General features: G+C 37.4%; 1 protein-coding gene across 2 annotated transcripts in view; it reads right to left on the minus strand.

Moving 5' to 3' along the window:
- PPP1R21 (protein phosphatase 1 regulatory subunit 21) overlaps window positions 1–25,200 on the minus strand; it is a 61,711-nt gene that overhangs the window by 18,249 nt on the left and 18,262 nt on the right. For both annotated transcript variants that reach the window (XM_059942826.1, XM_059942827.1), the window contains exons 8-15: window positions 24,291–24,343; window positions 23,653–23,802; window positions 21,031–21,132; window positions 20,855–20,943; window positions 18,410–18,546; window positions 7,648–7,740; window positions 3,369–3,496; window positions 765–917 (exon numbers count right to left, since the gene is read on the minus strand). In XM_059942826.1, the coding sequence (XP_059798809.1) occupies window positions 765–917; window positions 3,369–3,496; window positions 7,648–7,740; window positions 18,410–18,546; window positions 20,855–20,943; window positions 21,031–21,132; window positions 23,653–23,802; window positions 24,291–24,343 (905 nt within the window). The remainder of the gene's footprint in view (window positions 1–764; window positions 918–3,368; window positions 3,497–7,647; window positions 7,741–18,409; window positions 18,547–20,854; window positions 20,944–21,030; window positions 21,133–23,652; window positions 23,803–24,290; window positions 24,344–25,200) is intronic.

Below are 25,200 nucleotides of genomic sequence, written 5' to 3' on the forward strand. Positions count from 1 at the left end.
AACGGTAAATACACAAAGTTGCATGTGCAAGAATATCCCCTGTAGTATTGCATATAACAGTGAAAAATAGGAAGCAACCTAAAAATTCACTAGCAATGGATGGCTTAATTAAATTATCACACATTTATAGAATGAAATACTATAGATGAAATACTAGATGCATTAAAATGATAGCAATTTATACTTATAGATATATATTTTTGTTATATAAAGATATCCACAATGCATTAAAGAGAAAAAAAAACAGATTCTAAAACAGTCTATGTATGCAGATACACCGCTTTTTATAATGTGTGTGTGCGTGCATGCATGTATACACATTAAAATTTTATGGTTAAGAGGAGCTACCTTTGGGTTGTGGGATTTTCTTCTTCATGTACTGCTGTTGCTTCTGATTTCTTTTTGCAATGATCATGTATTCTTATTACATTGAGAAAAAAATTATAAATGTATTTCAATTTTTTTTATTTCTACAAGTTTAAGATTTTCTGAAGTTTGACACTTACTGGCTGCCTGGCTGTCTCACCCTAAACACGCTACCAGCCACTGGAAACGTTAAGTCTAATATGGCCTAGAAAGTGAGATTTGGGTCTCTGTCCCATCCTCCTCTCCAAAGACCACCCCACCCCGCAACACCCACCAACCACCTGTCCCTCAAAATTGTATAAAACCTAAACAATATGAACTGTGGGAAAACTTCTGCCATTCTCTGGAATTATTCCAGATTTTCCCTCTGATTTAAATGTTAACAGCAGCTCACAAACCTTTCTCAAAGCCCTCATATAGGCAGCAGCTTTTTTCTTATACTGCAGCATGCATTCAGCTGAGAGAGGACTGATGAATCCACTCGCTGTCTTAGGCCCGTAGCTCAGGGAAGCAATGAAGTAGTCCACGTTGTTGCTGAAGAAAGACGCAATCTAAACCAAGTGTGACAAGAAGATAGATTTTGTTTTCCAATAATATATCTAAAATGCATATCTAATAGTTTTCAGAGCAAAGTTAAGGATACTGAGAACGGAAATGAAACTTCAACACACGTTCAAAAGCCCACATTTATGTATTTGAAAAGAATACATAGGGAATGATTTATAATAAACACAATACAGTATAAATTTTGAGACCAGACTTGTGACATGTCTTAATCTAGATAAATTCCACTGTTCCTAAAAACCAAGGCTGATTCTGATTTATTCTGTAGACAATGTTTATGAGCTGTTTACCTTACTAAGTCTGCCCCTGCTCTCAAAATATATACGTTTGGGTTTATACATTCCATTTGCATTTTAACTTTGAATGTTTCATATTCCAACACAAGACATGATACAAGCATACTGAATATATGATCTCGCATATTGAATATATGATCTCTACTTAAATTTCATCCTGTAAATCTCAATCTGTGCATTACAAATATAACAGGAAAGAAAAAGACTGAAAATTCAGCAGACCCTTGTCATTTACAGGTTTAACATTTGCTTAATCTATGTAAGCAACAGCAAAGATCCATGACTGTAATTTTGCTGAGCCATGATTCTGAATCTACAGTGCTATATGAAATGGTGATATAAATAAAAATGTCTAAGAAAGTTATTAGCCAGAAGAATTAAAGTCTTCGATACATTAAAGAGTATTCTATTTCAATAAGTAAGAAAAAGTAACTTGTGAAACAAGAGTACTTTACCTTGGCAAAAACTGTTCAAAAAGTAAGCAATCACTCACTAATGGTCTAAAAGATTATCTTTTTCATTAATATTTTACTGTATCAAATGAAATTCTATGTTAGGTAGTATTCAAGAAAATGAAAACTCTAAAAATCTTGAGCTGTATATTCCTTGTGTATGACATAGATAGTACAGTGTTTGCATTTCAGTCATGGTAGTATACGGTGAGGTTTACTTTCTTTCCTCTAATATTTCTACATTTCCCAAATGTTCTTTAACATGCATATGTTATACTTTCCTAGTGGGTTTTTTTAAAATTACAAATGATAAAATTTAGTTTAATCAAATCACATTAGCTAAGTATTAAGCTGCCACCAACTAATACTTAGTTCAGATACTTACTTTAGCTAAAAACCATTTATAAAAATTTCAGAGTGAAGATCAAGTACCTTTCCTTGAGACAACTCTTAAGGTTTCAGGCAAAGCAAATGTAAAATAAGCTACGAAGTATATAGGTATTTAATATTCCAGAGTTCTCCTAAAAAAGTGACAAATGCAGAGACTCTTGTAAAATGTCAACATTCTCTTTTTCCAGAATTGTTCACAATTGAATCAAAGTTAGAATCATCCTCAGAAAGTTTCCAGAATGCCTGTGGGTGAAAGCACTAAAGAGGAGGCAGTGGGGATGGTCTTCTGGCTAAGGAATCCTGTAGGCACTGACCTGCGAGCTGACAGATCCAAAAGGTAACACCTTTTAATTACAGCCCCAAACTTAGCAGACTGTCAGGAAGACTGGTCTGACTTTGGGAAAGATGACACTGAATACCTAACATAACATATGATCATTTCTGATTAACTTAAAACACTTGAAAAAAGTGTGCTCCTACTAAGGTCAATCTGTCAGAAAAATAAAGGTATATGACACAGATAGAGATTAGCACTTTCTTGAGAAATTATGTTGACTCTGCTGAAATAAATGGGCTAAGACAGTCCTGAATACAGTACTTTTGGTTTTATATGTATGGGTAGTTCTCAGAGAAATCTTGGTCACTAAAGGCTTTGATGACAGCCACATGAACATGTGCTCTTAGAATGTGACCTGCTGAAACCAGTTATCCAAGACAGAACAATTTTTAAAGAAACTGCACTCTGGTCAGTTTATAATAACAATTAAGTACTTACTAATCCAAATGATCATTATCTAATATTAAGAATTCAATGAGAAGACACATGTTGAAGTCACCTTAAAAGTACTTATTAGGGTACAAAACCACAGAAGTAGCATTATCACAAGTGTTGCCAAAAAACAAACAAAAAACCTGGAGGGGAAAAAACAAAATATTAACGAAAGTCTTATAATTCTTTTTCTTTTTCTATATCCCAATTTCTGTATAGCAGACCTTTAATATACACAAGGATCTATAGTGAGACCACCTGGAATCTTTCAATCATCAAATATCTCATTAAAACATCAGAAGTGAGTGACCTACTTCCTCATCACAAATGCTTAACAGTAACTACCATGTTGTTTCAAATATTAGGTAGGAAGGAGGAAAAGGGAGACAACTTTATTTTATAAAAAAGCCTGGTAATCGAAAATCCTTTCACAGATCAATTTTCCTATTAGGTCATTCAAAAAAAAAAAAAAAAAAAAGGAGCACATTTAAGAGTTGAATTTAATGTCAATATAAACCAGAGAAAAATTACCTTTCCTGCTCCATTTGTCAATGCCACTACTGATGACAGGATGCAATCATTAGTTGTTATGAGCTTCTGTGTTGCTGTTGGAAGTTCATGCTCTATTGTAGCCTTTTGACTATAATGTTTGGAAATATCTATAAACCCAATCAAACAAAAACTCATTACTATCTATATACAAGTTGTATACAGATAACCAGCCCGTTAACTTCTTATATCTACTCTTACAAATTTACAAGACAAATCTGACAAAAAATGGTCCCAAATATGAGGATTGTGCTGAATATCAATTAGGTCTCAAGTTCACATGGAAAGAATAGAGAGTAGTGAGGGTCTCTTAACACCATCCTGGTGTCTCTTTTACAGCCCCCAGCAGGTGGGTCTCATTCTCCTTCATTTGAGTGTTAGCCCTTATTCTAGTGCCCGGTAAAGGACCCTGAGCAATATTTACCAGTTAAAAACCTTGTTTTGATAGTCCAGCAGGTACAAATGAGAGTTTACATTGTGCTTATACAAACCATGAGGCTGGAAAAGAACAGCTAACACAGGCACAATGTCCCACAATCCTCAATGGATCTTAGCCGGTTTGCCAGTACATACTTTAACAATAAGAAAGGTTTGCATGGCCAAATAAGGATTGGATACTCTAGCATCTGGCTTCACATTCTATTGCCTCTAGTCCAAGAAAGTTATAACAAAGGCCTGTGGTTATGGAAGCATAGAAGAGAGGCTTAGATATAAATGTGTTGAGAGAAACAGCAGTAGGTGAAATTGGCCAAACAGCTAAGCTTGGGGTTTTCTGGGTCTCTGAGAAATAAAGTAATTTCACCCTGGAAATAAGGGAAAATGGGAGAATTACCAAGACAACATTGATTTACAAGGAAGGGCAATTATATTTTTAAATAAAAAGGTGTTTATGATACAGCCTCCTTTGAATTTTTTACAGTACTTCAGTTACAACAGCATTAATTATCATTACCAACAAAGCAAAAAATAAATCACAAAACATGGAAACTAACTTTTATAGCAGGTGTGTATACAAAGAATTTCATTTATTCAGAATCAAGAAATTTAGTTGATTTTAGACTATAGATAATTAAAAGGGAATAAGACTATTCAAAAAGAAAGGGTATTTGAGATTTAACCTAGTATGATACTGATATTTAACAAAATTACTGTTTTATGAATAAGATTACTTTTACTGAAATTTAAAACTAGGAAATTGCATTACTTATATATATTGTGTTATATACATATAAACTTTTACATATATAAACTTTTACATATATAAACTTTTAATTTAAGATAGTCTTAGATTTATAGAAAAATTACAGAGAGTTTCTGGATACCCTCAGCCAGTTTTCACTATTGTTAACATCCTACACTACTATGGTACAGTTGTCACAGTGAAGGAACCAACTAATTGGTAATTACTATTATGTTTAATATTTTTTAAAAATAAATGATTATCCTCTATATATTCATGAGATATCCAAGTGAATGAAAATTCAATTGGAATACTGAACATTTTTTTGTATACTGAACTTGCTAGCCCCTAGAGTAGACATTTTCTTTCTATACACCACAGAAAGTTTTATTCAATATTTTACTGTCTGTATACAATGCTATAATACAACTGGGATGGTAGGCAATCTTGGTTGATTGGTGTAGGTGATTGAAATACTTATAAAAGATGTACAATACTAAGAATCCTCCCGTGGCTTCTAGTGGATCAGAGTTACTGTAGTTTGACTATAATAATTCTCCCAATCCAACTGTTTACTCTTTATCGAGTCCAAATATTTTCATTATTTAGGGTGTTCCTCAACATTAAAGTTTAACTCCAAAAAGTACAAGGAAATCATGTGACCTAGACAAGAGATTTATTTTCTTTTATGTTTCCTATGAGTCTACCTGCTTTAGACTTGAGACTAAAGATCAAACAATTCTCACTTAGAATGCCACTTGTTAAAAGATTAATTCACTTCCATTTTAATTCCTTGTAGGATACACATTTTTATAAATCTCTCTCTTTTTACACTAAGACCAGCCTGCCTTCTTTTTTTTTTTTTATAACTTTATTTATTTGTTTATTTAATTTATTTTTGGCTGCGTTGGGTCTTCGTTGCTGCGCGCGGGCTTTTTCTAGTTGCGGCGAGCGGGGGCTACTCTTCGTTGCAGTGCACGGGCTTCTCCTTGCGGTGGCTTCTCTTGTTGCAGAGCACAGGCACTAGGGCACACAGGCTTCAGTAGTTGTGGCACATGGGCTCAGTAGTTGTGACGCACGGGCTCTAGAGCACAAGCTCAGTAGTTGTGGCGCACAGGCTTAGCTGCTCCACGGCATGTGGGATCTTCCCAGACCAGGGCTTGAACCTGTGTCTCCTGCATTGGCAGGCGGATTCTTAACCACTGCGCCACCAGGGAAACCCCAGCCTGCCTTCTTGATTGCCTTCCTTCCTTCCTTCTTTCCAACTTGGACCAAGCAATTAAGGAAGCATCAAGGGAAAAGATTTGAAATAAAAGTTCTCTTAAAAACAAAGTATATTCTGGTAATGCCAGTTAATGCTCACTCTGAGTTTTCATGAGAGATATACAATAGTCTTCCAACTGGGTAAGAAGACAGATTTGAACTGTAAAACTAGCAACAAGAGGCCATAATCTGCTTGCCAGCCATCCTTCATGTTTCCCAATATTCTCTCTTTATATTATGCTCACTTTCAAGGACAGAAACAAGCAGAGGCACAAAGGGGGCTAAGGGAGCCTCTGATCCTCCTCTGATAATCTCCACCAGCTCATAGCAAATGATAATAGTAACATTCTTTGATTTGGACCACTTGGCATCTTATGTCATATATGAACAAAAGCATTTTTAGAAAACTCAGAAGTACATTATTATTTATAGAAATATAAATAAAATCAAGATTTTTTTAAATGTAAATGAAGCTTTAAGATCCTCAAGGGACAGCTACCCTCCAGCCTCTCTTTTATCAAAATTCTAGAGAAAACACTAGCAGGAACAAACCATAACATTAGCATAGGAAAACTTAGGAAACAAAACCAAAAAACCTGTAGCCACAGAGCTACTTGTGGTTTCAATGGCCTAGTTCTACATTACGTAAAGTTCTGGAATAGAGGACTATGGTTAAGTCTGAGCTCCCCAGACCAAAAGCTGCACAGGAAAAAGGTACCAGTCCCTTGGGTTTTCTATGGACCAGACTAGGTTGTGCAGGGTTGGGGTTGCCTCTTGTCACCTGCCACCAAGACTGTCTACGCAAGCTGTGACTCCTGCAACCAGTGTTAGCTCCAGAAGTACAGTGACTTTTAAAGTTCCTTATAATTGAAGACAAGCCACAGGAAGGACCATTTTCCAGACTGAATGGTAAGGTAGTACTGGGTAATTCCACTGAAACTAAGAATGATTCCCAGTAACGTAGGTTATGTGGTTATGTGCCAATCTATAGAAAGGCCCCAAATATACCCATCTTATACATGCCATCCAACAAAGTTTTAAGTTTTTAAAAAGTATTTTCTGTGAAACCAGTAATTGGTCACTAATTGTACACTAAACACCACAGTGAAAAATCTAGGCACCTGGGCTATTTCCAATAGTCCTTAATAATTGCTCCTGCCCTCCTCTCCTCCCCCTACTCCAACAGTCTTCAAAAGGAAAAGAACGGAGGAAAAAAACCTAGAAGCCATGCAGAAATACAGATTAAAAAGTCAGGACTCAGAATCACATGCTAGGAAGCAAATGGAATGCCCTTCGGCAAGCATATTCTTAGGAGCACATAGCAACTAAAAACTGACCAAAGCTTGAAAACAGACCTTCATTCCTTAAGGCTCTCCTGAACAAAACAGGACTTATAATGGGTACTCTAAACACAAAAACACACAGGAGGGTAGAAAACCAATGCATTCTTTCTGGGATCTTTAAACCTTCATTTCCTCAGTTCCTTCATGTTTGGGCTCTAACAAGTGCAGTATTTTGCTAAATGCCTCTGAACAGCATGTCTGGCTTGATAAAATTCATACACCTGCCTTAAGTCAGTGTAATGTATTTTTGGCTAAAGTTCCGTGCACAAGGGTTTCTCTTCAGCACTTTGTTTACCTTCAGGAAAGAAGCAGATGGGAAAAGCAGAAGGCAGTAAGCTGTGCACTTCAACGTAAGCCAAATGCTACTAAACCTTTATCTGGGGTCTATTAGCCTTGGCAGTATTTGTTTAAATCTCATTCAGGCAGATCTGAGAAAATGGGACAAAGCTTATTTATGTTCTTTTCCAAGCCTCACCTTTCATGACATCATGAAATCCATGCAGAGCAGCACCAACATTTGTTAAGACAGAACTGTAGTTTGTCCGAAGGAGTCCATCTGGCTCCGTACCTAGGAAACCAAGATCACAAACCTAAGCATTTTCCCAGAAGAATTCACCTGAAAAACTGACAGCCCACCATCTCCCCTCTACTTTTGGGAAGAGAGAGAATGAATACTGATTGTGATATGTTGAAAATAATGGCTCTTAAAATCATTGTAGACACATTCAGATAGAATGGTGATAATTTCAGGGATCTAAACTGATTTGCATCCCCCATGTCCACAGATATTAATGGTTATAAAAATCAAAATTAAATTGCTAAGCAGGATTATGTCTTTCATGATTCTTTTTGAAATGAAAGCCTTTGTGAATTTCACCTTGTTACTACAGAACACATTTCTCATTTTGTGCTTTCCCTACATATTATTGTTTGCTGAACATCACTAAAAACACTATTAGTCAAACATCACAGTTCCAATTCTGGCATGACAGCATAAGCAAGCTCCACATATCCACTCACCAGCACAACTGGTGAAAATGATTTAAAAATAACCACTTTAAACTCTGGAAATTATCCTAAGGGCATACAGCAAGTGAAGAAACATTTAATCAAGAAAATCTATATTAACTCAGTAAGAATAGCAAGAATCTGTGGTATGTGAACCAGAACCCACTCCGTCCCCTCACCAGTCAGTGAGCTAGAAATCCCAGTCCAGAGGGTGCAGCCAAGAACACAAGACTCCCTCTCCCCTAACTCAGCTGGAGGGCTGCATTCCTTATCTCGCTCTCAGCTACCTGTTGCTGAGGCTAAGTTCTAGGTGAGTATGACTCAGAGGTGGGGGGTTCTCTTCTTTTACCCAGCCCTGACTTGTGGGATGGAGGCTCTACGTGGGCATGGTGCTGCTGAGAATCTGTGGCCCTGATCACCCTGGCCCCAGCTCATTAACAGGAGTTCCATGCTGAAAGAGGCAAGCTGAGGAGACCAGCAGCTGCTGCCCTACCCTCTCCATGGAGTGCTCAGCTACTAATGCAGGTGTGTCACTCTGAGAGAAGTGCATCACTTTCATCAGCCCCTGCACAGAACCATGGCTCAGAGATTTAACCCAAGGGAGAAACAGTTCTTAAAACAGAAAGCTCTGAATCTCTTCCCAAAGGAATTGACTTAATTCACAACAGACTGTGGAAAAGTTCAAGCCTAGGGATGCTCTCAAAAATAATGGCACTTGTGCTGAAGGTAATTCGGAGGAAACTGCTGGATTCATTGGAGATATAAGGTAAACTGACACCTATGGTCAACCGATTCTTAACAAGGGTGCCAAGACCATTCAATAGGGAAGGAATAGTCTTTTCAATAAGTGGTGCTGAGACAACTAGATATCCACATGCAAAAGATGAAGTTAGAGCCTTACCTCACACCATATACAAAAATTAACTCAAAATGGATCAAAGACCTGAATGTAAGAGCTAAAACTATAAAACTCTTAGAAGAAAACATAAGGGTAAGTCTTCACAACCTCATATTTGACAACAGTTTCTTAGATATGACACCAAAAGCCTGAGCAACAAAAGAAAAATAAATTTGACTTATCAAAATTAAAAACTTTTGTACTTCAAAGGATACCATTAAGAAAATGAAAAGATAACCCACAAAAATGGAAGAAAATCTTGCAAATTACATATCCAATAAGGGATCTGCACCTAGAATATATAAAGAACTCTTATAACTCAATAATAAAAAGACAACCCAGTTGGAAAATGGAGAAAGGATCTGAGCAGACATATCTCCAAGGAAGATATACAAATGGCCAATAAGGACACAAAAGGATATTCAACATTATTAGACACCAGGGTTATGCAAATCAAACCCACAATGAGATACTACTTCAAAAAGTCAGATAATAACACGAGGATGGCAAAAATCAAAAAGTCATATAGGGCTTCCTTGGTGGCACAGTGGTTAAGAATCCACCTGCCAATGCAGGGGACACAGGTTCGAGCCCTGGTCCGGGAGGATCCCACATGCCGCGGAGCAGCTGGGCCCATGCGCTACAACTACTGAGCCTGTGCTCTAGAGTCCACGAGCCACAACTACTGAGCCCATGAGCCACAACTACTGAAGCCCGTGTGGCTAGAGCCCGAGCTCCACAACAAGAGAAGCCACCGCAATGAGAAGCCCACGCACCGCAGCAAAGAGTGGCCCCTGCTCGCCGCAACTAGGGAAAGCCCACGCGCAGCAACAAAGACCCAGTGCAGCCAAAAATAAAAAAATAAAATAAATAAATTTAAAAAAAAAAAAGTCATATAATATGGGGGGAGATCCAGATGGCAGAGTAGAGGGACATGGAGCTCAGCTCCTCCCACACATACATCAAAAATACATCCACATGTGGAACAATTCTCATAGAATACCTACTGAAAGCTGGCAGAAGCTCTCATACAACCAAAGCTGCAAAACAGATCCCTGTGTAACTGGGTAGAACAAAGGGAAAAGGGAGAAGAGGAATCTGGATGGGACCCACACACCTGGGAGGGAGCTGTGAAAGAGGAAAGGTTCCCTCACCCTGGGAACCTCCTTCAACAGCTGGGAGGTCCACCAAGACAGATAGGGAGCTTCAAAGGTTCTAGAGGAGAATGCAGGAGCTGGCCTGCAGCCCTGCAGGGTAGAGAGAGACCAAAACAGATGGTCCTTGCCATGTTGCCGCACTTCCTAGCCGCAGACACAGCTGCTGGCATGTGCAGCAGCTGGGTGCTGAAACTCGGGCTCAGCAGACAGACCCAGGGAGAGGACTCGGTTTGGCTGCATGGACATAGCCCAAAGGGCCCAGAGTGTGGCCTGGGGCCACAAATGGGGGTGCATGCAGACAGAACATGAGCCTGCCATAGGAAGCCCACTGTCAACACAGGAAGGGAGGGGCATGGATCCCACTGTAGCAGCCTCATCATCAGTGTGCTCACAGTGGGGCAAGGCTCCAGCCACTGTGGGTTTTGCGAATTTTGTGGGCATGCACACAAGGAGGTGGGGCTGAAATCTGAGCCAACTACAGGTGCTCCCGCAGTGGAGGCAGCCTCTGAGGGCAATGCCAGCAACAGTGAACTTTGTGGGAGTGCACATCAGGTGGCAGGCAGTGTCACAGAGTAGCACATACTGGCAGACAGCTCCTGGGGAAGAACACGCAGTGGCTCCTTTTCCAGAGGGAGCACTCCAGTTCCACCTACTGCATACCACAGCTTAGAACTAGATCTGGGGTCTTCTACTCCAACAGCTAGGGAGCAGACCCTGCCCCCTGACAGGGCTGTGACAAGCAGAGAGCAAAGAGGACACCACCCAACATCCAGTGCAGGCTCTGGTCACCACAACACAAAACACACCACTTAGCAAGGGAACAAGGGCCAGTACACTCTGAAGAAAGATGTGGCAAGCATCCATACCAAAAACAGCCTTCGCACCAAAAATACTAGACTCACACAGTCTATACAGGATTGCTCCCTCATAAAAACAGACCTTCAAGACAACAGTAGATAACTGTTTCTCCTAAATTCATAGAATCAGAGAAATATAAATCAAGTGAAAAAGCAGAGGTACTACTCCCAATTAAAAGGACAAGAGAAATCCCCTGAAAGAACAAACAATGAAGCAGACCTCTCCAGTCTATGAGACCCCAGGTTCAAAAAGGAGGCAATAAAAAATGCTGAAGGAATTAAGAAAGACTATTGATAGAAATGCAGATTACTGTAATAAGGAACTAGAAACTACAAAAAGGAGTCAATCAAATCAGACACCTCAATTGCCAATATAAAAGTCGAGATAAAGAAAATAAACAGCAAACTAAATAATGCAACAAAATGAGTAAGTGATCTGGAAGATAGAATAATGGAAATCATCCTATCAGAACAGAAGACAGAAGGACAAATGAAAAAAATGAAAGCAACATATGAAATCTATGGGATAATATAAAGCATGCCGATCTACGCATAATAGGAATCCCAGAAGAAGAAGAGAAAAGGGGATCAAAAATTATTTGAAGAAATTATGGCTGAAAACTTCCCAAACCTAAAGAAGGAAACAGATATCCAGGTACAGGAAGCACAGAGGGTCCCAAACAAGATGAACCCAAACAGATCAACACCAAGACATATCAATAATTAAAATGGCAAAAGCAAAAGATAAAGAGAGGATTCCAAAGGAAGCAAGAGAAAAACAGAGTCAGTTACAAGGGAACCCCCATAAGGCTAGCAACTGATTTCTCTACAGGAACTTTGCAGGCCAGAAGGGAGTAGCTAGATACATTTAAAGTCCTGATAGGGAAAAACCTACAACCTAGGATATTCTACTCAGTAAGATTATCATTTAGAATAGAAGGAGAGATAAAGAATTTCTCAGGCAAGCAAAAACTAAAAGAATACAGCAATACTGAACCTATCCTAAAAGAAATATTGAAAGGTCTTCTCTAACTAGAAAAGAAGCAAGAATGTATAGGAAAGGGAAAATCACAACAGGAAAGGCAAATATATAAAAAGATTGAAGATCACTTACATAAGCCAGTACATAGATTTAAAAAAATTTTTTTAATTAAAAAAAATTCTGTGAAAGCTATTATAACTATGATGAAAGTAAAAGGATAAACATGCAGATGTAAAATAGGACATCAAAATCACGAAATGTGGAGGAGGCAAGTAAGAAAATGTAGATCTTTTAGAATGTGTTTGAGCTTATATGACTACCAGTCCAAAGCAAGTAGATATAGTTATGGGTTAACATACTTGAAAACCAGGGTAACCACAAATCAAAAACATAAAACAGATTCACAAAAACCAAAAAGAAAGGAAATCAAGCATAATACGAAAGAAAACCATCAAACCACAAAAGCAAAAATAAAAGAAGAATGAAGAAATACAAAATCAACTGGAAAGCAAGGTTTAAAATGGCAATAAATATGTACTTATCAATAATTACTTTGAATGTCAGTGGACTAAATGCTCCTCTCAAAAGACAAAGAGTGGTAGATTGAATAATAAAACAAGAATCTACAATATGCTGCCTATAAGAGACCCACTTAAAGGCAAAAGACACACAAAGATTGAAAGTGAGGAGATGAAAAAGATATTTCATGCAAGTAGAAATGACAAGAAAGCAGGAGTAGTAATACTCCTATCAGACAAAACAGGCTTTAAAACAAAGGCCATAAAGAAAGACAAAAAAGGACACTGTATAATGATAAAAGGATCAACAAAGAAGAGGATACCACAATCAGTAACATACATGCACCCAATATAGGAGCTCCTAAATACATGAAACAAATACTAACAGACATAAAGGGAGAAACTGACAAGAATACAATAATAGTAGGAGACTTTAACACCACAGTGACATCAATGGACAGATCTTCCAGAGAGAAAATCAATAAGGCAACAGAGTTCCTAAATGACACAAAAGAACAGTTAGACTTAATTGATATCTACAGGACACTACATCAAAAAAAAAAAAAAAAAAGAATACACATTCTTTTTCCAAGGGCACATGGGACATTCTCTAGAATAGACCACAAACTAAGACCCAAAACAAGCCTCAACAAACTTAAAAGGACAAAAATTATTTCAAGCACCTTTTCTGACCACAAGGGCATGAAACAAGAAATCAACCACAGAAAGATAAACACGAAAAAAATGATTATATGGCGACTAAACAACATGCTACTAAAAAACCAATAGGTCAACAATGAAGTCAAAGAGGAAATTAAAAAATACCTTGAGACAAACAACAATGAAAACACAACCATACAAAACCTATGGGATGCAGCAAAAGCAATCTTAAGAGGGAAGTTCATAGTGATACAGGCCTATCTCAAATAAACCTAAACTACCACCTGAAACAATCAGAAAAAGAATAAACAAAATCTAAAGTCAGCAGAAGGAAGGAAATAATAAAGATCAGAGAGTAAATAAATAAAATAGATATTTTAAAAACAACAGAAAAAAAATCAATAAAACCAAGAGCTGGTTTTTGGAAAGGATAAACAAAATCAACAAACCACTGGCCAGGCTCACCAAGAAGAAAATAGAGAGGGCCCAAATAAACAAAATAAGAAATGAAAGAGGAGAAATAACAACCAATACTGCAGAAATATAAAAAAATCTTAAGAAAATATTATGAACAGTTATATGCCAAAAAAAAATGAACAACCTAGAAGAAATGGACAAGTTTCTAGAAACATACAGACTGCCAAAACGGAATCAAGAAGAAACAGATAATCTGAACAGACTGATCACAAGAAGTAAAATAGAATCTGTAATTAAAAAAAAAAAACCTCCCTGCAAACAAAAGTCCTGGACCCGGGGCTTCCCTGGTGGCGCAGTGGTTGAGAGTCTGCCTGCCAATGCGGGGGACACGGGTTCGAGCCCTGGTCTGGGAGGATCCCACATGCCGCGGAGCGATTGGGCCCGTGAGCCACAGCTACTGAGCCTGCGCGTCTGGAGCTTGTGCTCCGCAACGGGAGAGGCCGCGATAGTGAGATGCTCGCGCACCGCGATGAGGAGTGGCCCCCACTTGCCGCAACTGGAGAAAGCCCTCGCACAGAAACGAGGACCCAACACAGCCATAAATATAAAAATAAATAAATAAAATTAAAAAAAAAAAAAAAAAAAAAAAAAGTCCTGGACCCAATAGCTTCATTGGGGAATTCTACCAAACATACAAAGAAAAACTTACACCTATCCTTCTCAAACAAACTCTTCCAAAAGACTGAAGAGGAAAGAACACTCTCATAGTAACTCTATGAAGCCACTATCACACTGATACCAAAACCAGAAAGAGACACTACCAAAAAAGAAAATTATAGGCCAATATCTTTGATGAATATAGAAGCAAAGATTGTCAAAAAAAGTTCAGCAAACCAAATCCAAGAACACATAAATAGGATCATACACCATAATCAAGCTGAATTCATTCCAGGGTCACAAGGATGGTTCAACATATGCACATCAATCAATGCAATACACCACATGAACAAAAGGAAAGACAAGAAACACAAGATCATATCAACAGATGCAGAAAACGCATTTGACAAAATTCAACATCCATTCATGATAAAAACTCTCACCAAAGTGTGTATAGAGGGAACAAATTTCAACATAATAAAAGTCATTTATGACAAACCCACAGCCAACATAATACTAAGTGATGAAAAGCTGAATTCTGGAACAAGGCAAGGATGCCCACTTTCATCACTTCTATTCAACATAGTATTGGAAGCCCTAGCCACAGCAATCAGACAAAAAAAAGAAACAAAAATATCCAAATTGGAAGGGAAGAGGTAAAATTGTCATTTTGTGCAGATGACATAACACTCTATATAGAAAACCCTAAAGACTCCACACAGAACTATTAGAACTCATAAATGAATTCAGTAAGGTAGCAGGATATAAGATTAATATAGAGAAATCTGTTATATTTCTTTACACTAACAATGAAATACCAGAAAGAGAAAGTAAAAAACAATTTTGTTTAAAATCATATCAAAAAAAAAAAAAAATCCTAGGAATAAGCCTAACCAAGGTGGTGAAAGACTTATACACTGAGAACTATTAAACATTGATAAAGGAAATCAAAGATTATTCAAGAAAACGGAAAGTTACCTCATGCTCTTGGACTGGAAGAAATAATATTGTTAAAATGCCCATACTAGCCAAAGGAATCTACAGATTTAATGCAATCCCTATCAAATTACCCATGACACTTTTCACAAAACTAGAATAATCTTACAGTTTATATGGAACCACAAAATATCCAGAATTGCCAAAGCAATCCCGAGGAAAAAGAACAAAGCTAGAGGCATAACCCTTCCAGACTTCAGATAATACTACAAAGCTACCATAATCAAAACAGCATGGTACCGCACAAAAACAGACATATGAATCAATGGAACAGAATAGAGAGCCCAGAAATAAACCCACACACCTACAGCGCATTAATCTTCAACAAAGGAGGCAATAATATACAATGGGGAAAAGACAGTCTTTTCGGCAAGTGGTATGGGAAAGCTGGACAGCTACGTATAAATCAATGAAGTTAGAACACTCCCTTACACCATACACAAAAATAAACTCAAAATGGCTTAAAGACTTAAATATAAGACATGACACCATAAAACTCCTAAAAGAGAACACAGGCAAAACATTCTTTGACATACATCGTAGCAATATTTTCTTAGATCAGTCTCCCAAGGCAAAAGAAATAAAAGCAAAAATAAACAAATGGGACCTAATCAAATTTATAAGCTTTTGAACAGGAAAGGAAACCATAAACAAAATGAGGACAACCTACAGACTGGGAGAAAATATTTGCAAAAGATGCAACCAACAAGGGCTTAATTTCCAAAATATACAAACTGCTCCTATGGCTCAATATCAAAAACACAAACAACCCAATCAAAAAAATGGGTAAAGGGAATTCCCTGGCAGTCCAGTGGTTAGGACTCTGTGCTTTCACTGCCGAGGGCACGGGTTCAACCCACTGATGGGGGAACTAAGGTCCCGCAAGCCGCGTGGCACGGCCAAAAAAACAATGGGTAGAAGACCAAAACAGACATTTCTCCAAAGAAGACACACAGATGGCCAACATGCACATGAAAAGATGCTCCACACTGCTAATTATTAGAGAAATGCAAATCAAAACTACAATGAGCTATCACCTCACACTGGTCATAATGGTCATCATCAAAAAGTCTACAAATAATAAATGCTGAAGAGGGTGTGGAGAAAAGGGAACCCTCCTACACTATTGGTGGGAATATAGATTGGTACAGCCACTATGGAATGCTCCAGTGATCCCACTCCTGGGCATATATATGGAAAAGACAAAAACTCTAACTCAAAAAGATACATGCACCCCAATGTTAACAGCGGCACTATTTACAATAGCAAACACATGGAAGCAACCTAAGTGTCCATTGACAGATGAATGGATAAAGAAGATGTGGTATATTTATACAATGGAATATTACTCAGCCATAAAAAAGAATGAAATAATGCCATTTGCAGCAACACAGATGAACATAGAGATTATTATACTAAATGAAGTAAGTCAGACAGAGAAGGATAAATATTATGACATCACTTATACGTGGAATCTAAAAAATAATACAAATGAACTCATTTATAAAACAGAAATAGACTCACAGACATAGAAAACAAACTTATGGTTATCAAAAGGGAAGCGGGGGAGGGATAAATTAGGAGTATGGAATTAACTGATACACACCACTATATATAAAGTAAACAACTAGGATTTACTGTATAGCACAGGGACTATATTCAATATCTTATAATAACCAATAATGGAAAAGAGTCGAAAAAAAGGATGGATACACACACACACACACACATGCTGTACACTTGAAACTAACACAATGTTGTAAAACAACTATACTTCAATTAAAAAAAAAGAAGAAATTTTTTAAAAATTCACATAATAAGTGTTGGTGTGGATGTGGAAAAATTGGAACCCTGCTGCTGGTGGGAATATAAAATGGTACACATGCCTTGGAATACAAGCTAGCAGTTCCCCCAACAATTAAACATAAAGTTACCATATGACCCAGCAATTCCACTCTGAGCTATATACCCAAGAGAAATGAAAAGATATGTCTACTCAAAAACTTGTTCACAAATATCTATAGCATCATTATTCACAATAGCCAAAAGGTGGAAACAACCCAAATGTCCATCAACTGATAGGTGGATAAATAAAATGTGATATAACCATCCAATGGAATATTATTCTGCAATAAAAAGGAATGAAATACCTATACATGCTACAACTTGGATGAATCTTGAAAATATTATGCTAAGTGAAAGAAAGCAGTCACAAAAGACCAAACAAAAGACCACAGATTGTATGATTCCATTTATATGAAATGTTCAGAACAGGCAAATCTATAAACAGAAAGTAGATTAGTGGTTGCTTGGTACTGGGCGGGGACAGAACAGTGGAATAAGAGGGTGATAGCTAAAGTATACAAGGTTTCTTCTTAAGGTGATGAAAATATTCTAAAACTGACTGTAGTGTTGATGCACATGTCTGTGACTATAGTAAAAACTACCGAACTGTACACTTTAAATGGGTAAATTGTATGGTATGTAAATTACATCACATTTAAGCTGTTACAAAAAACAAATAATCAAATCACTACCACAAAAATCATGGTTTTCTTACAAACATCATTTAAACTGAGGTCCATTCAATGACCTGAAAATACTTTTTTCAAATTAAACCAAAGGGCAACACACAGCATTTTTTTTCCCCAAGACCGTCAACCTTTACATTTTGGGGCTTTGTTATGATACAGTTCTGCTAAAAATAGCATTTTTACTATTAACCTTCCCCTATGCTACTTGTTGGAAAGTTGCTACGAATTCTTACGCTTTGCCCCTCTCCATTTAAAAAAGAGGAAGGAGAGAAAGAGATTTAATATTTAATGTATGTCTTCGATGCCTGATATTGTACATTCTTAATTTAACTTAATAATCACATTTACCTCCATTTCATAAGTGGGAAAACAGAAGCAGAGAAGTGATTTGCCCAAGACCATAAATGTATAAGGAGCTGGAGGATTTGAATTCAAGTTTTTCTGACCCCGGGTCCTAGGCTCTTCTCACTCCGACACGCCAAACCACCTCCCTCCTCAAGCTTCTTGGACTCTAAGTTCTTCAAGTTGAACCATGAGTAACAAACACGCTTACTTGGCAAGGCGAGAAGACCAATGTAAGTCTGCAGCTTCTCAAACACAGCTGTCATCTTTTTCATGTCCTGGGACAGCTCTAGATTCCTGGCTCGTAATGCAGACGTGCAAAGGGAAGCTTCACATTCTTCTTCTAAGCTAAGAAAGGGCAGATTTTATAAAAGCGAGCATCCTGAACGATTTTCAACTAGCTATAAGAAACCATCTAAATTCTCAAACATCTATATCCGAAGAGAGAATTTCCCAAAAAAAGGAATTTGATCTCATTTACAAGGTTCCATTTTTTTATACCATAATACATACACCTGCTTGCTGCAAATGCCAATGCAGCAAAAGACGACTAAATGGAAGAAAAAATAAAGGGAGGTGCCCATTATCTTTCCATCCTGAGAGCAGCAAAAACATGTTTCCCTTAAAAATATTTTCAGGAGAAAAATATTTCATAGACTGAATTCCTAAAGAGAATTAATTACACAGGAACTAGGAGAGAAAATCACTGAGAAACCTTTTTCAGTGTATGTTGGTTCAAAAGTCAAACAGATTGGAAAAAACAATCTATAGGCTCAATACAAAAATAAATGCTTAACATTCATAAAATACATTTTACCATTTTCAATTTTAAATGATGCTTTGGAAAACTTAATTATAAGGTTAAAAAAAACTACATTGACTCTTAAGAGTGTTTATTTAAAATGTGCAGTAATCAAGTAAAATGCTTTTTACACAAAGCTACGAAAGTTATTTGCACAGAATGATAATCATATCCATTCCCTCGACCTTGCCTCTTCTCCTCTTCTACTTATTTATAGCAAACAGCTTCATTCAGTACTAAGCCCATTTACTACTAATGGACATGTCATCTTGTCAACTAAAGTGGTATTTAAACCAATGACCAAAAAATTGCCTAAAAACATGAATACCTGATAAGATAGGGCTGAAGGCATATGGAACAGAACATTCCAAGAATAGGAATCTTAAATCAAGAAAGGACTTATCCAGTGTTTCTAAAAATGTAATAGTGAAAAAATAAATTAAGATAAAATAACAATGCTTAACTGTTTCAAGTAGTAAATACCACTTTTGCAATGGTTCTTTTTTTTTTTTTAATACAAGAAAAACAAATTTAATTACATATGTAGGGGAGTCCACAAAGACAATGAGACTCAAGGGCAAGTGGGGCAACTGAGGTTTATATATGCCATCCTGAGGTAAGGAATGGGATAGGAGCCTGGAGAAGGGGAAGTCACAGGATGATAAGAAGAGCAGATGTTTGGCAATTAGAAGTTTTGCAATGGTTCTTAGAGTCTTTTCAACATAAGCCAAATCAATAAAGTGTATTCAATTTAGTGTTAAACTTCCAGAGTCAATTTTCAAAAAAAACTTTAATTATACTGAACTAAATAAAACATTTAAGGATCTGAATGAAACTGTAATTCACAATTATTAGTTTGTCATAATTCCCTGATTCCTAAAATTCTGTCATGTGCACAAATCATAGAATTCAGTTACTGAAATACCTTGTTAGGTTAGAATTAGGAAATAAGATGGCTCTTAACACATTAATTTTTTAATAATAAAATTTCATATTATTGAAAAGCTAAAACCTACTACTTTAGTTTTACAAGGACTTAAAAACTATAATTACTTGTATATTTTCAACATCTGTAAGTTATTCATCTACGTATTTCCTAAACCTTATTTTGCAATATACTATACTACATATATGCTCTTATTTCTCCTATGTTCCAGTTGTATTATTCTTTGATGACTTTTTTTAAAGACTAAATCTTAGGATGAAAAGATTTAGATGAATTAGGACTCTTGGTTAGTTTTAGACCAAAAGTATCAAAATGTACAAGCAGTATTCTCAAATTTCCAATTACATAAATTATTTTCTCTTGCCTTTCCAGAAATGTTTAAGATGGAACATTTAAGGTTACTTAATGACATATCCTATGAGGGCTTAAGTATGTAAACAAAGTTTTTACTTTATAACTTAAATAAATCACCAATAATAAAAACAATATACTATTTCAAAGAAACCTAAGGATTATAAATTGCAATGTAGAGGTTAACTATTATAACCCCCATCTAGATGTTTATAGTAAAAGGAAAAAAAATACCCCAAAATGAAATATTTCCTTCAATAAATGTGTCATTCCCAATCATTAAAAATACTCGTTCATATTGCATTATGTGGTTATAGTAGTAATCTCAGTACAGAATACAGAAAAAACCCTAGCTGACAAACTACAATTCAATTTTCTTACATATATGTTTGTGCTGCTCAAACCATGACTTTCCTTTTTCACAGAAGTCCAAATTGGTTGTGGTGCAGAAAGGTCAGGCAGATCACAAGAAGCACGTGTTATTACTTTATTAACTCCAGCACAGCTCAGATGACACCTCACAATTCCCCAAGCTCCCTGGCCCAGAGGGTAAGTACCTTTTTAACTGATAAGGAAGAATCTTCCTAAGAAAACATATGTAAGAGGTTAAATGCTCTGAAAAAGTTTTCAATTTCACAGTTGTCTCCTGGAAAAGAAAAAATTTCAAGGTTAATAGTGTCATTTGAAAAAGAAGAGCTCCCATTTCCAGAAGTAAAACATAGAAGAAAATTACCAGGACAGTCACAGTATCCTCAGTAATACTTTCAAATAAATGAAGCATTCCTTCCTCAAGAGGGCGGACATAGGATGCATTTTCATGAAGATACTGTGAGAACTAAATAGAAGGGAAAGAATTGTGAGTTAAATCACTGGAAAAAAAAGAATAGCAAAACATTCATAAATGGACTCGCTGAGTTTTAAACCTAAATTCTTCTGCAAACTTTTTTTGGGAAATCAGGCTTTTACACAGAGCTCCCCTCTAAAATCCTAGATATTATCCCCAAGTCCCCATTCCACTGCAAAATGAGGAACTAGAAGAGGGATGACATAATTAATGACCAGGCACGAAGCAAATGGGGAGGGGATACAATTTACAACACAGCACCGACAGGCCTTCTTCTCTAAACAACTGCTTCTTCATAGGGGTCCCAGTTAAAAAAAAAAAAAAAGATTTGATAATCAAAACTGTAAGACAGATTTTTGTGTTATATAACTCATTTAATTTAACTAATTTTTTAGAAGCAAAAGACTTTTAAGTACAGTTTCTTATTTTCACTGTATACAATGTTCAAGGTTAACAAATTCCAGTAATGTAATTATCATCAAAATGAGAATATAAAAACTTTTATAACTCTCATGGATACTGTAATATTTACAAAGGACTAATTCAGTATGAAGAATAGATTCAGAAAAAGATCCCCCAGGCATTTAGACAATTGAGAAGCAAGAAGTTAATTTTTCACTTGTGAAATATCTCAGTTTTCTAAATACTGTATAATGGCTTAAATTTCGTTTTCTCAGTATAGAAATGTAAGGTCTCATTTTGCAGATAGGTGATTCAATTGGTCCTAGTGCAAACTACACAGATATATGGCCCTGGGAAATTCAGTCTCTCTGGGCTTCGATCTTTACAGTTGTAAATAAATTGAACTCTAAGCTCAGGTATAAATGTCTACTCTATGATTCTATGAACAAGTCTAAACGCTTTGGTCATCTTTTAACAAATGGTTTCTGAATCTTCAGTAATACAGACTTAATAGAAAATCACATAGGGCCTTTCAGAGGCCAAAGCACCAAGGGTAAAATATTGAGAAAAATATGAATTCTTCAAAGTAATGAAATGTTTCTGTTAAGATTAACATACTTGATTCTCGCTGTGTGGGCATAATATGGCAACAAGCTAAAATAAAGTAATGGCTGGAATTCCCTGGTCGTCCAGCAGTTAAGACTCAGCACTTTCACTGCTGGGGTCCGGGTTCAATCCCTGGTTGAGGAACTAAGATCCCGCAAGCCAGGCGGTGTGGCCAAAAAACCCCAAAAACCAAACAAACAAATAAATAAATAATTAATTAAAAGTAAAAGTAAATAAAATAATGGACAAAGAATCAGTGGAAAAAAATGTTTTTATATTATAGGAAGTATAAAAGAAAATATAACTACATTAAAATGCTGCAGTTCCATTTTCCTTACCAAGGTCATCTGAAAGCTTTTTCCCACGGTGATATTAAAGAGCATTTCAAAGGCCCAAAGTTTAATTTTTATGAACTTCAAAAGATTTGTGGAGTCAGATGAAAACTGATGAAAAGCAAGCATCTGCTGAGGGCTTCCTATGAGTACGGCAGCATGATGACGATGGTAAGACCTAGCCTTTACTGAGTACTTACTATGTGCCAAGCACTGTTCTTAGGACTGTACACGTATTATCTCATTAAATCCTCAAACATACCTACCTGTGGGGTAAGTACTTTATCCTCCATTTTCAAGATGCACAGAGAGGTTAAATAAACTGACCAAGGGGACATAGAAAGTGGCAGAACTGGGCTGCCACCCCAGAAGTATGACTCCAGAATCTAAGCCTTTGCTATACTAATAGGATCTGTGGACATAAACACTATTCAAACCCTGGAAATACTGCATGATGCACACACAGACACCAAAAAAAAGCTGATGAGAAGAATCAGGTAAGTAGAGAGTGGCATGACTCACTTCAGACACCACAGTATGGGGCACTTAGAGTTCATCTATTGCAAGCCCCCCAATTTCCTCCCTTCAAGATGGCCCCAATAATCCCCACCTCCTGCTATTCTTGGCTCTGAGTAACACCCTCGCACACTGTGTCAGGGCCAGTCTGTGTTACCAGCACGATATGGCAAAAGTGGTGGTATGTGACTACGTGCCTACTCCCTATGGTTTCCTACTCCATGGTTTTGCTCATGTCTTTCCCTCTTCTGCGGGGAAAAAATACCCACCCCGCTTCGCTCCTCCTATGCAAATCATGCTCATTTTTCGAAGTCCAGTTAAATCACCAAAGAACCTTTCCAGACACTACCACGGACAGCAATCTCCCCTCCTTGATGACCTCATACCACTTACTGCCCATACCACTCACTCACACTAAGGTCTTTAACAACTCCCTTACTATTTCATTTCTTAAGAATCCCCACGTTTGCCGTATTTTATCTTGAGGGTAAAGACCCACGTTTGCCGTATTTTATCTTGAGGGTAAAGACTACGACTTGTAGCTTTTCCCACGTCCTCCACAGTACTTGGCGGAGGCACAGAAGTGGTCTGATAATTAGTAACAAGTCTCCACATTTGTTCAGGGCAAACAAAAGGTATCCTGAGTTAAATGTACCTTCTGATTCAATGGAGATATAGTGTCAATGGCAGAATCAACAGGAAAAATCTGAATCCTCTGTTCTGTATAGGTGTGAAAGTTCAGAAGACCCTTGACAAGATCTTGAACAAAAGCCAGGGCCTGCCCAGCGATATCCCGCATCTTCAGCTTTAAAATGAAAAGGATACAGTTAAAGTCAGCTATCAAGTTATAATTCCCAAACAACTTTGTTAAGTCTGCTTTTGGAGAAACATTTGAACTCTAGTATAATTATTCCTTAATTTAAATTCATTTGCTCCCACTTAGATTTTAATATTACCGTCTAAGTAAATTACAATAGAAAGCCGCCAGTTTTGGTAAATATACCTCTCCACTTAACCTAGACTGTTTAAGTGCAAAACCTAAAAGAAAGGTATGACTCAAAAATCAGTGCATCCCACAATTCAGTTCTAATGTTATCGGACAAGAGACGGCAAAAATCTATATTATTTACAAATTCAAAAAACAGCGAGTTACACAATTTTTAAGAATGTGTGAGAAAAGAAAGTAAAGTTAAACGCAATGGTTTGGTGCACTAAACAGGGGCCCAAACAACTAACTGGTGTTTCTGAAAAGTCTGACACACACATCACTGAAAATAAAAACTTCATCTTTACCTGATGTCTCCTATTGTGGACTGGAACGTTCAGAGCGTTATACCGACTATATTCTACAAAACAAAAATGGCTGTTCGTTAAGTCATTTTACATTGACGAAAAAAGAGCTTAACTGAGAAATAATAAATGCTCACCCCATTTCCCAGCTTCTCTCCCCCTCAGCCCCTTCCCTTCCTGATCACTGAGGTGCACTCCACACAGGCCTCTTTGTACTCTGTACCCCTCATTCCCACCACTCCCAACAGGGGGGTTCATCCATCCCAGTTGGGTCAACATCAGTTTCTCTCCCCACATCTAGGCTTTTATTCACAAATGTACACACCAGTAGGTAAAGAGATGCACACCAATCTGTTAGAATATTAAGCCACAGCAAAGTTACCCTCAACATCTTTCCCATAAACCTGCTCCCCGTCTGCCTCTTTGATTTCCGTCAATTGCACCACACTGCCTCCTCTTGCTCCCTTGCCTCCTTGAATCTCCCTGACAACTAAGGCTCCCGCCCCCATCACAGCACATCAGGACTACCATCACAACAGCATCAGCCCCCTTCTCCCATTCCTGGGTAGTCTACACTCTGTTGCCAGATTAACTCTGTGAGTGCACAAATTTCACCAAGACATCCCCAAAAGCTTCTGCAACAACCTACTGCCTTGCAAAATTAAGTCCCAAGTCCTTTGCCCAGAACTTGAGGGTCCAGCCCCACCCTCCCTTTCAGAACTTACCCATCATTGGCCTCCACATCCCACCCACTCTAGCCTCCAGTCATACTTAGCTAATTACTGCTGTCAGGCCCTGACAGCACCTTTATCCTACATACCACACTCCATGCAATTCCCTGGCTCGTTCTCCCTCACCTCTCTGACCAATAAAACCTACTTTTGCATCCTGGCCCAGCTCAAAGCACACTTTT

This window comes from Balaenoptera ricei, chromosome 13 (assembly GCF_028023285.1).
Source record: "Balaenoptera ricei isolate mBalRic1 chromosome 13, mBalRic1.hap2, whole genome shotgun sequence".
NCBI lineage: Eukaryota > Metazoa > Chordata > Mammalia > Artiodactyla > Balaenopteridae > Balaenoptera > Balaenoptera ricei.